General features: G+C 48.5%; 1 protein-coding gene across 6 annotated transcripts in view; it reads left to right on the top strand.

Annotated features, from left to right (window-relative positions):
• The window catches only part of DNAH9 (dynein axonemal heavy chain 9), a 207,313-nt gene that overhangs the window by 66,056 nt on the left and 127,203 nt on the right, over nt 1-14,054 (top strand). For all 6 annotated transcript variants that reach the window (XM_054846795.1, XM_054846794.1, XM_054846797.1 and 3 more), the window contains 4 exons: nt 1,053-1,218; nt 2,594-2,696; nt 4,177-4,416; nt 13,159-13,320. In XM_054846795.1, the coding sequence (XP_054702770.1) occupies nt 1,053-1,218; nt 2,594-2,696; nt 4,177-4,416; nt 13,159-13,320 (671 nt within the window). The remainder of the gene's footprint in view (nt 1-1,052; nt 1,219-2,593; nt 2,697-4,176; nt 4,417-13,158; nt 13,321-14,054) is intronic.

The raw sequence follows: 14,054 nt of genomic DNA, 5'->3' as shown, positions 1-14,054 counted from the left end.
ATAAAACATTCTGTGCAGCAACGTGGGGTGATTTTTTATTAAATATCAGCCCAGCATTATAAATATTCCCCACATTTTATAATCTAGAGCTACACATAACCTCAGCCTTCTGCTAAAACAAATTAAAATCTTTGAAACCTTGGAAATCAGAAACTTTTCTCTCCATGCTTTCCCTTGCTCATGCATGACCCTAGTTAAAACTAGGTGGTAATTTGACAGCTCATGTTGGAATTGAGTCTTGTGACATTATCTGGAGGTTTGGGAAGTGCTGGGGAGAGGATCAGGGAGCTTGTGGGTATTTGGTGCATTTAAATAAAAAAATATTATTTTGATTGTTCTGAAGATGTCCAGGAATTTGGCCCTGAAATCACCTATTTCTTTTGTCTACCAGAGGTAAAAAATGCACTTACATTCACAAAACCAGCTTTGCTCATGGGCTTCTGTGCCCACAGCATCTCCCTTGTTCCTTCCCAGTGTCCAACCACTACACCCGCGTTAATGGTGCGGTCACTGTATGGCTGGGGCAGGCACCAGGGGATATTCACTGCGCTCTTGTGTGGATCAGAATAACGTCAGCAAGCAAGGTTTAGTTTAAAAAATTATGCAGAAAGGATTTGAAAGGCTTTATCTTGTATGAAAATCTTTTGTTTGTAGCAAACTCTTAGTTTGCCGTATTTTGGTGGAAGGGAGGAATCGAGAGCTTTCCGATTTGGGTGGAGTCAGACCAAAGAGCTGCCCAAGGTCCCTGCCAGCCCCGCGCAGGGCTCCAGCCGCTCTGTAGGCACAGCTCGGGGACAGCCGCTGTCCTGCTGGTGAGCAGCATCCTGTGCGCACACCAACTCTTCCTCCCTAAACAGCACTAAAGGGCCCAGGTGCCAGCTGGAGGGAGCGGGGGTTTCCCCCTGTGTGGCGAGATGAGCCCTGTCCTGTGCTCAGCTCCTCCTGGGGCTGCTGTGGTTTCACACAGTGCCGCGTCGGGCTGGGCTGAGAAACCGTTATTGTGCAGCAATGATCCCCCAGTAGCTTAGCTTTGCACCTCTGCCTCCGTACAGGTGTGCTTGAGAAGCCTCTGGATAAAAAGGCTGGCAGAAATTACGGCCCACCGGGTACCAAGAAGCTCGTGTACTTCATCGATGACCTGAACATGCCTGAAGTGGACGCTTACGGGACGGTGCAGCCCCATACGCTGATCAGGCAACACCTGGACTACGGCCACTGGTAGGAGACTGCTTGGGCTTGGTTGTCCAAGACTTCTTTGTTCAGCTCCAGTGTTGGGGATGGGTTTTGAGAGGAAATCAAAGTGCGGTTTCCTTTTCCCATCCTATGTTTGCCATCGCATCCTGCTGGTCTGGGCTGCAGCTTGCTGGGAGGCTCTGGGTGAACTGAGCGTTGTGCACCCTCGGGGTTTCCCCTGTCCCCAGCAAACAAACTCACTTGCTCATGGCGTGGTTAAGAGGAGCTTCGCTCTGCTCTTGCTGCAGCTTGTGACTGTGGTCCCAGGGCGACGCTCGGCCTTGGTGCCCTGTGATGCTGAGAGCAGAGCAAGGCCGTGGATTTGGCCTCAGCTGGGATGAACCACCCCTGCTGTGAGCACCTAATATTGTTTTCAGTCAGGCAGCAGCAAACAGGCATTTTCTAGGTGGGGGTAATTTGAAGGAGAAGCAGTGACAGTGTTTTGGAAGGAGGTTGATGCATGTTACACCATAGCCAGCAGCGCTGCGTGGGACAGGAATATTTGCAGCTCTCCCTGCAGGGAATACAGGGCAGAGACTCGTAGCATTTTCCACTCTCCTCAGCTGCGTGCATGCCTGAGCTTGGCCAAAAGCTTCCCGGGTATGGAGGCAGTGGAGTGGAGGCAGAAATTTGGGTCTGTGGATGTCAGGGCAGTCGGGCAGAAAGAGGGCTCTTCTGGCTGCGTGGGAGCATTGGGGACGCAAGGATGCAGCATGCTGCATGTCCCCTCCCAGGCATGTCCAGGCTTTCTGCCCACACCTTTGGCAGCGCCCACGGGGGTGTTGCACACTCAGTGTCCCCTCTCACAGCCCGGTGGGGCTGCAGCTCGCTCCAGGGATGGTGAGCAGTGAGATGGGCAAAGCTCGCTGCAACCCTTGAGCTGCCCTGCCCCAGTAGTAACCCTGCTGGAGCTGCTCCTGGCACGCACCCCTGGCTCCGTCAGCAGACTCCCCATCCCTCCTGTGCAGGCAGCTCATGGGCAGCTGCATCTGGCAGCAGGCAGCCTGCTTGCCCCTGTCCCAGGCTGGCTCAAACCAGATGTGTTCCTGCGCTTTTCTACAATTACCATGCAAGCGATGAGTACGACCTGTGGGCTTTGCTCAGCGCTTGTTAGTAGGTAATAGAAATATTAGCTGCAGGTGGTAGAAGCTGAAAGATGTCCACCAAGAGCAGGACTCACGTGTGCCAGGCCATGGACAGACACACAGGCAAGCCTGGGCTCCACCTTGGTGAGATGCAGAATTTGACCCCACTGAAGACAAGCGGACATTGCCAGCCCACAGACATGCGCCGGGGGAGACGCAGTGGCTGTTGCTCACCAGCTGTGGTCACTGTGCCGCTGCTTTTGTTTTGCCCAAAGGTACGACCGGACCAAGCTGTCACTGAAGGAGATCATGAACGTGCAGTATGTGTCGTGCATGAACCCAACTGCGGGGAGTTTCACCATCAACCCGCGGCTGCAGGTAAAGCCCTGTGCAATGCAGGCATATCGCTGATTTTATTTTTGAGTGGACTGTTTAAGCACGAGGCCAGAGGAGAACGACTCGCAGATCCTGCTGTCATTTTATCAGTAGAAATGGCATGAATCTGTCGAATGACTGTAATTCCGAGTGATGAAGCAGCAGACTTGCTCCCTTATTCCCTTGTTTGTTTTTCCTCACATTCTGCTGCTGCTCAGGCAGAGGAAGAAGTCGCAAGTTGCCAGCCAGCTTAACTCCTACTTTCAGGACAGCCTTCTGGTTCGTACAGACAGATTTTGCCTTCATTTAGCTAATATTTACTTCTGGAACATAGTTCATTAAAGCTTTTTGGTTTTTAAAATTTCCTGATGAAGCTGGCAGTGTATTCTCATTAAAAGGAGGTGGGGAGAGGAAACCCAAACAAACAAAACTGAACACCCCCCCCCAAAGTAGTACTAGTGCTGATGGTAACAGAAGTATAGATTTGGGAAGAGATCTTAAACCTTAGGACTTGATTTTTGGGAGCTTTGAGGCCTGGCCTGGGTCATAGAGCTGGTTATTATCACCTCTTAGGTTACTCACCCTTTTCTCCAAGCCGTGAGGAGGGGCAGAGCCTGTCGGAGGCTGTTCCCTGTGCCTGCAGATCAAAACCACTGAGCAGGTCCTCTTGGCCTCCAAGAGGGACAAATGGCAGCCAGAGGGATGGTGCCCTTCCCAGCTGCATGGCAGGTGTTTGCCATGCCACAGGAGAAGCTTGACATGTGAGCAGTAGTGGAGAAGTACCCTGAAAAACGAGTGCCCATGCAAGAGCAGCCATAACTCGGTGGGGTGGCTGCTGCAGGGACGGATCCTGCTCATAGCACTGCGGGCAGGGACCTGCCGGAGCCTGGACAGTAGAGAGCAAAATTGATTCCCTCATGGAGAAACCTCATGACAAGAATCAGCCCTGGCTCCTCTTTAGCAAGGCACTCTGCTAAAGCATTAAAAAGAAGCATACCATGGCTGGAAATGGGCATCTCCTCTGTCTTTGCAAGTTCCAGATCAATAAAGGGGTCTTCTGGGAGATGGCATGTTCCAGGGTCTGTTCCTGACAGACAGCAACTGGGCTTCATCAGAGGTCGGTGGGAACTTCAGAGCCCTTCAGCTCTTCAATGGACTGAACTTCCAGCATAGCAGTTGTGAAATCCAGTTGAAAATCCCTTGTTTAGCAAGCAGAATGATGTCACTTGCCAGCTGTCCTCTGCTGGGTAGTTGCAAGAGAGAAATAGCCTTGTTCAGGTGGACTGCAAGTCATAGAATCATAGAGCATCTCAGGTTGGAAAGGACCTCAAAAGATCATCTGGTACCACCTTTCATGGGAAAGGGAGCCTAGGTGAGATTATCTAGCACTGTGTCCAATTACATCAAGTCCCCGCGGGCATTTTACTTGAGAGGTGGTTGCCCATGTCTCTGACCTTACCATGTCTTCCTTTCTCTTCCTCAGCGTCACTTCTGTGTCTTCGCTCTCTCCATCCCTGGTCAGGATGCCTTGTCCAGGATCTACAGCACCATTTTAATGCAGCACTTGACGAGTGGGGATTTCTCAGGGGCTGTGCAAAAGTCAGCTCAGCAGCTGATTGCCCTGGCCCTGGGACTGCATCAGAAAGTAGCGGCTACTTTCCTGCCAACGGCTATCAAGTTCCACTACGTTTTCAACCTGAGAGACTTCTCCAATATCTTCCAAGTGAGTGCAGTTGCTGTCCTGTGGCACTTGGAGCTTGTTCCGAGGCCATGGGAGGTTGTGGATGTGTGTTCCGCTGGCCCAGCTAGCCTTGGTGAGCAAAATGCAGTCTCCAGCCTAGCAATGACACAGCATGTCTGTCCCCTGAGTAAAGGGGGTGACCTCCGGCCATTCCGTGATTCCTCATTGGTTTTGGATGGATTCCAGAGCCATCACCCATGACTTTAAGGAACATCAGGTAGAAGCTTATTTACTTTCTGGCCTCCTGTGGTCAATGGGGAGGGATGAATATTCCCAGAGGGAGGTGCAGGTTTTAGGTGGGTTGAAAAGTCCTCTGGCTGTAGAAGGGACCAACTGAAGGGAGCTTTGGGCTCCTGACTTCAGCACTTAATTAAGTGACTGTTGGTGTGTGTGATGGAGCTGGGCTTGTCTTTGTGAGCCTCAGTTCCAGACAAGTAAATGTGGGGATTGATGGCACTGCTGTGCCACACAGGGAAATTATTTTATTGCACTGAAGCGGGTGGTGGATACTCAGTGGGCTACTGGCCCTGAAGATAGGAGAGCAGTGACTAGTTCAACTGCTCTGCCTAGAGCCAGTACAGCTTGTTGGCCTGGTACATCCTCTTAGCTCCTTGATGGTCAGCTACTCAGCATGTGCATGAAGGGTGGCATTTAAAGAGTTGATAAACAAATCAAAACCAGCTTTGACTTAATTGCTGAAACTGAATTACCACTGGAGCCAGTTCTGTTTTCTTCCAACAGTGGAGAGATTCTTTTTTTCCCCCAGAAAGCTCATGCTTTGCAGCAGTAGATATTACTGCTCAAAGAGCCATTCAGAGTTTAACGCTGATTAAAAAATCTTGAGAAAGTTCTCAGCAGCCAAATCAAGAGGTTTGAAATACCATAACCTATTGTAAAACTTCAGTTTGTAATTTGTCGCTGTCGTTATTAACTTCTGATTTACAAAGCGGGCACTGAAAGTTCAGTGCCTTGTGGTCTGGTCCATCAGACAGGAGTTGACGTAATGACTGGCAATGGGAAATCCATGCACAGGACCTTGAAAAAATTAATAACTCCATTGTGTCAAGAAGGAATCAGACCTGTCACTTCTGCTCAGCTAAACATCAGCAGCCTTTGGCGTTAGATGTGGGTCATGTTAAATCCTGGCTTCTAGTTAATCTGTGCTTTGAAAGGCAGAGAGAGAGAAAAGAAGCATTTCAATGGGGAGCTTTAATTTTAACTGTAGTTTGCTTGAAAGGTGCAAAGGTTGTGGGATATTAGAAAATGTGTTGCCAGACCTAGATGCTGGGCCAGAGGGTAGGAGCAGTGACAGGCGCTCAGATGGCTTTTCGTTTATCACACGGCTGCAGGAATGGGGGAGTCTGGCTCCTTGGGCTCATAATGTTTATTTAAATTGTGGTTCAATTTTTCTTGAAATCCTTCCTTACCTTTTGCTATTCATTCTTGATTATTTCCTTCCCTTACCTTAAATATTCTTGGGGTTTTGAGATCTCCTGATTTCCTGTATAGCTCTGCTGGAACACAATTTTTTTCCTGAAATTGAGTGTGAAAGAAGCTCTGAACTCTGGGAATGCATCTCCATGTGTTTCATTCGTTACATCTTCATACGTTCATAATTTAGCTTGAGCTCTCTTCTCCAACCCCCTGCTCAAGCAGGGCCAACTTCAAAGTTAGGTCAGGCTGATCAGAAAAGTTTTGAATGTTTCCAAGACTGGAGTTCCCGTAGCCTCCCTGGCCCTTGTTGCACTGCTAAATCCACTCTGTGGTGAAGTTTGTATATTTTTATTTCAATTATAATTTCCCTTGCTGCAGTTTGTGTTTGTTGCCTTTTGTCCTTTTGCTATGCACCTCCAAAAAAAAAAAAAAAAAAAAAATTGGCTCGGTTTTCTCTATAACTCCCCATTAGGTAGTTGTAAACAGCAGTAAGATTCCCCTTCACCTTTTCCCTGGCCTGAACAAACCCATTTCTCTCAGTCTTTGCATGTCCTGTGCTCTAACGGTCTTCGTGTCCTCCATTCAACTTGCTCCTGTTTGCCAACGTCTCTCTTGTACTGGGGGACCCAAAAGTGGATTGAGCCTCACACTGCTTCTCTCCAGCTTGTCAAGGTCCCTCCCTTTGGTGTAATCGCCTCTCTGCTTGGTCAGTGTCATCTGCAGACCTGCTGAGAGTGCTCTGCCCGGGTCATGGAGGAAGGCATTAAACCATACTGCCCTGGTACCAACCCCTGAGGAACACCGCTGGTAGGTAGTTGGCCTCCAGGTAGAACTTTGAGCGTGGTGGTCCAGCTGTTTTTCCACCCACTTGCAGTCCATCCATCTGGTCCATGTTCTTTTATGACACTTGATGTGTCACCTGGGAAAAAGAAGTAAAGAAAAGAGAGAAACAAAACAAACAAACAAACAAAAATCAAACCCTCAAAAAGCAAAGCCATCTGAGTTGCCAGAGCCCGTGGGAAGATGTAGAATTGGTGGATGTAAAGCTTGGAGGTTGGTGCATAATGCCTTTTTCAAATTCCTTTTAATCCCAGACAAACAATCAAACGCCGAGTGCATAATAGCTCCACGTATAAAAGGCATTTGAGGATTGCTGGTTTACCAGCTATTCTGTAATCATACAAGCAGCCAAAGATAACTGTTACAGGCACAAACCGTATGCACGCTGCAGCTGTGGGGAGTCAACCCCTGGACTCACCGCCTCCGTACGGTGACACTGCTGGCTCTGCACAGCTCATCTGCAATCTGTCCAGTGGCTCTGGCGTTATCATACCATCTTAGGTATTAATAATCTACCTAAACATTTAAGCAGGGCCTTACAAGCCCGGCTTGATTCCCTTTGTCAAAACTGCCTGACAGCTCTTATGACAAGGAGTCCTGTGCTAATTGTCTCATTACAAAACACTCCAAGAACCTGTATCTTAATTGCTGCAGCTAATAAAGAATTAATGAGTTTGGACCTGGTATGCATGAGTGTTGCACAGAACAAGACTGGCCCAAAGCAAATCAGCAGACAGATATGGGAACTTACTGCTTTCATGTTTGTCCTTCCGCACCCCATACCCATTGCCACCCGGCCTGAGCCGATCACACTGATGTCCGTGCTGCTCGGATTTAGCTGAAGGTGACTTCAAGTGTTCACTCCAAATGACGGCAAAACTGCAGAGAGATTTGTCTAGACAATTAAAGGTATTTGTGAGAGCAAAGGGAAGAAGATCAACCATCCAGGGGCTGAAGGCTCGACAGGCAGCAGTGGGTTGACTTTGTCAAGCACTGCTCATGTTTGTCCTGACTAATTGGAATGGTCATCTCTGGGGATCTGAGCATCTTCAGTGGGATTCCTTTTTGCCTGGCTAGTCATGTCCTTTCCCTCAGAGGAGAAAGGTGGGCGTTTCTGTGTATAGTTCAAGTTCAGCTCATCTTCATGGAAACATGGAGAAGAGCTCAGAGGAACTGTGTTTCTGAAGCACCTGATTCACTGGAGGTGAAAGGAGTCTGAGGTGACTGTCCTGTTGTCAGACAGCGGCACTTTGCAGGTCTGAGGTGGGATCTGGCTCCAGATTAAGATGCTCAGATTCAGATGTGTGAGGATATCTAGGCTCATCTGAGGCTGGGGAGGGCAGAAGGCTGTCCAGCTCCCCTGCCAGGGCACGGGTGTCGTTTCACTTTGCCCAAGTGTGGGTGTCTTGTGCTTTTTGAAACGTGTCAGGACATCCCACCTGGGCTCCAGAAGCTGTACAAGGACACAGGTGTCTTCCTGTGTTGTATCTGCCTTCAGCAGGACAATCCTAAATGCCTCAGCAGCGTACTCAGTGGTGCCACTGCTGCTCTGGCATCAGCTGGCCAAGAGCCATAGGGTGAAATGTTGGTTCAGACCCTCACGTAAAAATAAGCTGCTCTGTCCTGCGTGATAGCAGGGTAATGTGTGTATGCCAACCATGGGGGCGCTGGCTCCCCGAAGGGAACAGGAGTCTTCAGGAAGGTAGGGACTGGCAGAAGGGCTGTGGGTGAAGAAGGGGAACCAAGGGGAGAAGGAAGCCAGCACTGGGCATGGTTGCTCTGAGGAACAGACAGACATTCAGGTCACTGCTGAACTGGAAAACCACTGGGTCTGGATGGAAGGATGCTCCTTTCTGATTTTCAGGAACAATAACAAGGAGTCTCAAAGTCCATGATAATCTTCACCGCCCTGGGCTCATGGGCTGGTTCATGCTTTCAGAAGGCTCAGCAAGTACTGTGAAACCCAGCTGTAATAAACAGGTTAAATTTTCTGTCACATCTTGCTAGAAACATTCAGAGTGAGGAGAAGCTGGAAACCACAGTCCAGGATGATGGGCAAGAAGGAACTGGAGTAGGATTAGGCAGGATCTGCAGGAATGGCAGCCATGGTTCCTTGTCCTTGGACTACATCACTTACTGTTACTGATGTTACTGTTGCAGGGCCAAGGGCACCCTTCAGCCCTTTATAATCGCCTGGGCTCATCAGAGGGTGTTATCTGTTACTTTTGCTCTGTAGCGGGTCCTGTTGGTGGTTGAAGTCCAACACTACTTTGCCTTGCATTTCTGTGGCACCTTTCCATGCCTCTGGGTCCTACCATGCACTGCAGAGTTAAATTGATTGGTACGCTCCAGGCAATTTACTCTTGATTAAAGAAGACAGGTCTCTGCAGTGACAGAGTTGTGGATTATGCTTTTTAAAAATATATTCCCTGCTGGCTCACACCAGAGAAAGCCCTGTTGCTGTCTTTCTTTCCATGTGAAAGGGTTACCATGGCATTATGCTCTAAATTATATCTGTCATCTCTGTAAAATAATAATCATAGACTCAGCAGGGTTGTATTTTGCTTTTTATTCCCATTTCTAACAAGATTTTCAAGCAGCATGTCACATTAAGATCTGCGGCAGCTGAGGAAGAACAGCCTCTATCTCCTCCTGACAGCGAGATGATAGCAGTGGCTCTGCCATGCCTCGCTCCAGCTGAGCATCGCCTCCACGCGGGCTTTAGTGGCTGGCAGACTCCACGCTCCTTTGTACGGGGACAGAGTTTCATATTTACCTGTGGTTAAAACTGCTAAAGAACCCTGCAAACTTCAGACTTACAAACGCTGAAATGCACCTTGCGTGTTGCCGGCTGCAGTGTGGCTGGGGGGCGGCTGCAGTGTGGCTGGGGGGCAGCAGCAGCTGCATGGCTGGTGCAGGGTCTGCAGCACCTTCGTCTTGTTCCTGCGTTTGGTGCAGTTGGTTGGCATGACTTAGCCTTGGGCTTTGTTGGGATCTGGTTACCTCAGCCAGTCTGGTTGCAGAGTTTCCCCCTCCTGTCTTGCCCTCTCTGCCATTTCTCTTGCTAACAGCGGCTGGTTTTGGGCTGCTCCGTCACGTGCAGCAGCCACAGCAGTCTGCCATGCCAGTGGGGTGGCTGGAGCCCCTTGTCAGCCCTCCCTGATGAGCACATTTTGATATTGGCCTTTTAAATAGGACTCTGGTTCCTGGCCCGCACGCTGTTGATAGCAATGCTGTGTTTGTCGCTGTGTTCATGTCACCGCTGTCCTCAGAGTGCTGAGGCTGCCCCAGGAGTAACACCGGGAGGGAGGTAACCAACAGTGCACGATGGCTGGAAAGGGGTCACTACGCTGTACAAGTTATTATTATTTTATATGTTACTTAGTCTGCAAAGAAAGAGAAAATGCAATCTATTTTGCTTACCTTTTTGTGGGAGACTTTCTGTTCTGTCACATCCTGATCACCCTGTCTGTGGGAGCGTTAGCTCTCTCTTCACATTCGCCCATGACTTTCTCTCCCAGCCGGGCGGGCAGGGGAAGCTGCGCTGTACGTCCCGGTGCTTGCCCCCACGCACTGGGTTGCCTGTAGCAGCACTAGCAGGGAGCCAGCCTGCTGGCAGGGAGCCTCGCAGGATGCAAAGCTTAAGAAGTGGAAATAATTATCACCTTAGCAAGCCTAGTGTCCAGAATTCACGTTATGTTGCTTTGGACCCTGATTTCTGGATATGTGTTTTGCAGATTTTGCAAAAATGGCTTGAAAGTTTCTGGTGACTTTTTTTTTTTTACCCTAAAGATTCAGCTTCCCTATATATGTAGATTTTATTGTGTTCTAGATAGCAGTATGCAAACAAAGGCTTTGACTTTCCAAGATTGTCCTCTACGTGCAGAGGCCTCTTCTGTTTCTATTTTGGCTATATGGAATATATTTCCATGTAGAGATGAAATATGCATCTCTTCCATGTATGTCCCTGAGAGCACATTAGGGTGCAAAGAGAAAGAAAAATTTAAATATCTCTCTCCACTGGACCATCTGACCATTTGATTTTGGATATCTTCTTTGAAGAGCTGCTCTCTTACCAAGAATCATTGAGCTGTGCAATGTAGGATGTTTTGATTCTGTGGGCAGTACCAAAGCTGTGCATCTTACTGTCGGAAAACGAGCGATCCTTTTATTTGTGAGTGGCTTCAGATTAAATCTAGAGCACCTGAACTTAGAGATGAAGCAAATGGTATTGCATGGAAGCTGGTCTTTCATGGAAGGCTTCTGAGGTTTCGGGGGGAACCAATGGTTGGGGTGGATAAAACTCAAGAGAGCTGGCTGGAGTGTGTGGCTATGCTAGATGGTTTTTGGAGACCATTCCTGGTCAGAGGACAGTTATAACACAGCATTTGGGGTAAAGCTGTTGGCTAGGACTCATGACGGAGCTGTGGTGGGAATTGCCCTGCCCTGTGTCAGGGCTGCTAACTGCCCTGATGTGCTGACGTGGAAGAGTGTGAGCTGACCTACACACTTATACTTGTCACTTGTTTGCAGAGCTCTGGTGGGCAGCAGAAACATCTCCTGGGCTTCCCTGGGTCCAGGCAGAGTGGGTGCAGAGCACATGAGGTCCTGTTGGAAGGGGATGCACTCCCTGGGCTGATGGGGCCACGGGTGCTGCCCACTCTTCTCCTTTTCATGGAGATGATGGAAGAAAATAAGCAAATGACTGAGGTCAAGTTCTGCCTTGTCAGAGCTGCAACAGCCCATCTCTGCTGGCATGTTGATGCGTGACGAAAACATGGCAGATAAGACTTGCTGGGATGATTAGCATATTCCCCGTTTCCTTGCCAAATATGCATCGTCTCCTGGGGTGATTATTAAGCTGCTGAGCAGCCTGTCACTCAGAATTACTCGGTAATAAATCCCGATCTGATGGGTCTTGGCTGAGGGTGGCGGTTCCCCCGCAGCCCAGCTCCACGCTCCTCGGCGGCGCGGTGGCGATCCCCTCACGTCCTGATGGGCACAGCTGCTCCTCTCTGCAGAGGCCTCGTCTGGCGTTCCGCTATTTATCGTCGATGTCGTGATATTTGGTATTGTTGCCAAGTGAAGCCTTGGTGTGGAGGAGGGGGCTTCCTAACCAGTTTCTGGCTTTTCTGGAGGAGGAGGAGAGGCTGAAAGATTTGGCTGAAATACAACCTGAGGACTCAACAGCCACATGGATAAAAATTGCATTGACGTGGCCAAGGACAAGGGATTATCCTTTTTTTTTTTTTCCCCTTCTTTTTCGAAACGCTGGCACCACATCCATCACAGATGCAGTGACCCATGATCATGCATCCTTCCTGCATCTCAGCCGTAGACACCACGGCATCTCCTGGGAGCTCAGCCCCCCATCGCTCTTTGGGGATGTGGCTGGTTGTGTTCGTGGAAGAGCCTGGTAGCTCTGCTGAGAGGAGTGAGGAAGGTCAGGTTTGCAAAGTGAGGACAGGAGATACTCAGGTGTTAATAAACTGATTAAAGATTTGTGAAGTGTGGATTTTCTTCCCCCTGAGATAGCCTTACGTGTCCTTGCGTCAAGAACACAACCACTTTTGTGGTTTGGGGTGTCTTCAGAGGGGCTGAGTGACTTTTATTATTTTTTTTTTTAATTATTTTTTTTAATCAGTTTAGGATCTGAATGTGTTTCACCCTTCTCTCTTTGAGTTATCAGCTCCTCTCACTAAGTTTTTTTCTGAAATAAATAAAATAACAATTTGGCAGCTGTAATGACAAATGTGAAACCCAAATGATTTGAGCCATGGGCCAGTGAGCTGAGAAGGACTGCTTTACATTGCTTTCGATACATTTTCTATTTTATGTATAAATAATTAGATGTTAGGAATAAAAGCTGTCTATTTAATTCATGCCATTGAAAACCCTGTGTGCTGTTAATAGGCTTAGTTATAGGCGACACCTCTTTGAAATATAATTCTTTTATGCATTTTAATAGAGTTCATGGTAAACATACTGTGATAAGCAGACAGCGACTAATATTTCCTGCAGGCAGAGTGCACCTAATTAAAATTAATTGATTAAAAAAAAAAATCATCGCCACTAAAATTTCCAAACTATTTTTTCTTCTCGACAAAGCACCCATGGCGTGGTGTGGGGATGCAAAAAGCCACACGTCTGGGCTGGTGCCTGACTCTGCATGATCTTTGCTGCTGAGATCTGGACAACCAGCCCAGCCCGGCTGTGTCGGGGGTACTGTTTGGGGTATCAAAGCGAGTGTAACAAATACAAACTGTTTTGGGAAATTGGGGTTAGCAAAGGGCGCATTCTCCAGGGCTGTTGAGTAGGACCTTATTCAGAAATTCAATCACAGGTTACTATAATAACTTTGCCTTTGGAGTTGTTTTAGCATGATAGCCTGGATGCTGGGGGTCAGGTTAGTCCCAGGCGGGGTTTTCTGACTGTCCCTGCTCTCCACAGGGCCTTCTGTTCTCCACTCCCGAATGTCTGAAACAACCCCAAGACCTAGTGAAGCTCTATCTTCATGAGTCAAACCGGGTGTACCGGGACAAGATGGTTGAAGAAAAGGATTACACTTCTTTTGATAAACTCCAGCTGGAGATGGTGAAGAAATTCTATGATGTAAGTGCTGAGGTTCATAACTCTGATAATAATGTGCATGCTCACAGGAAAAAAGTTCCTTGTGAAAGCATCGTTTGACCCAAGGTCTGCCCACCTCTCACTTGCCTGGAGGGCAGTGCTCTTGATGGGAGCCCAGGAGCAAAATCTCTGTCATCTGTATTCTGGGCTGCCCGTGCTGCCATGTGGGTAAATGATGCACTCCATCACGGCGCGGGGGAGAGGAGATTTGGGCTCCGTGAATTAATTAAATTTTTATTTAAGTGCTTTCAGTCTCATGTGGCTGAAGCAGGAGAAAGGTCAGATCCCCGGTCTTGATGGGAGCAAAGTGAAATGCAGTACTTTCCCTTTTTCCAAAATATCTTTCAAATGAAATCTCTAGACCTGCTTTCCTTCAGGCCTGGCATCACCCGGCAGCGCTGCCATATGAGTCGCACAGGTATCGCTGAAGTGATAAGTAGCGCAGGCGGCACTTTTCCTCCAGCTGTTATCATTGTCCAGGCAACAGCTTAATGCTATGGCTATTGCTGTGGCGCTTTTCGTGTGGCCGTGTTCTCCTACGGTCATGAGTTGAGTTTTTGTGGTTTGCAAAAGCATTGTCAGAGCAAAAGACGTCAGTACTGCCTGGGGCTTTTCCCTTTGCCCCTCTTTCCTTCTTATCCCTCTTCCCCCTTTTCCAACATGCAGGTGCAACTATACAGGCATAAAAAGGCATTTGCTGGAACTCCGTACTGGGA

Source organism: Grus americana, chromosome 18 (assembly GCF_028858705.1).
Source record: "Grus americana isolate bGruAme1 chromosome 18, bGruAme1.mat, whole genome shotgun sequence".
In the NCBI taxonomy this organism is placed as follows: Eukaryota; Metazoa; Chordata; class Aves; order Gruiformes; family Gruidae; genus Grus; species Grus americana.
The sequence above is the reverse complement of the archived record's forward strand: the minus strand, read 5'-3'. Positions and strand labels throughout refer to the sequence as shown.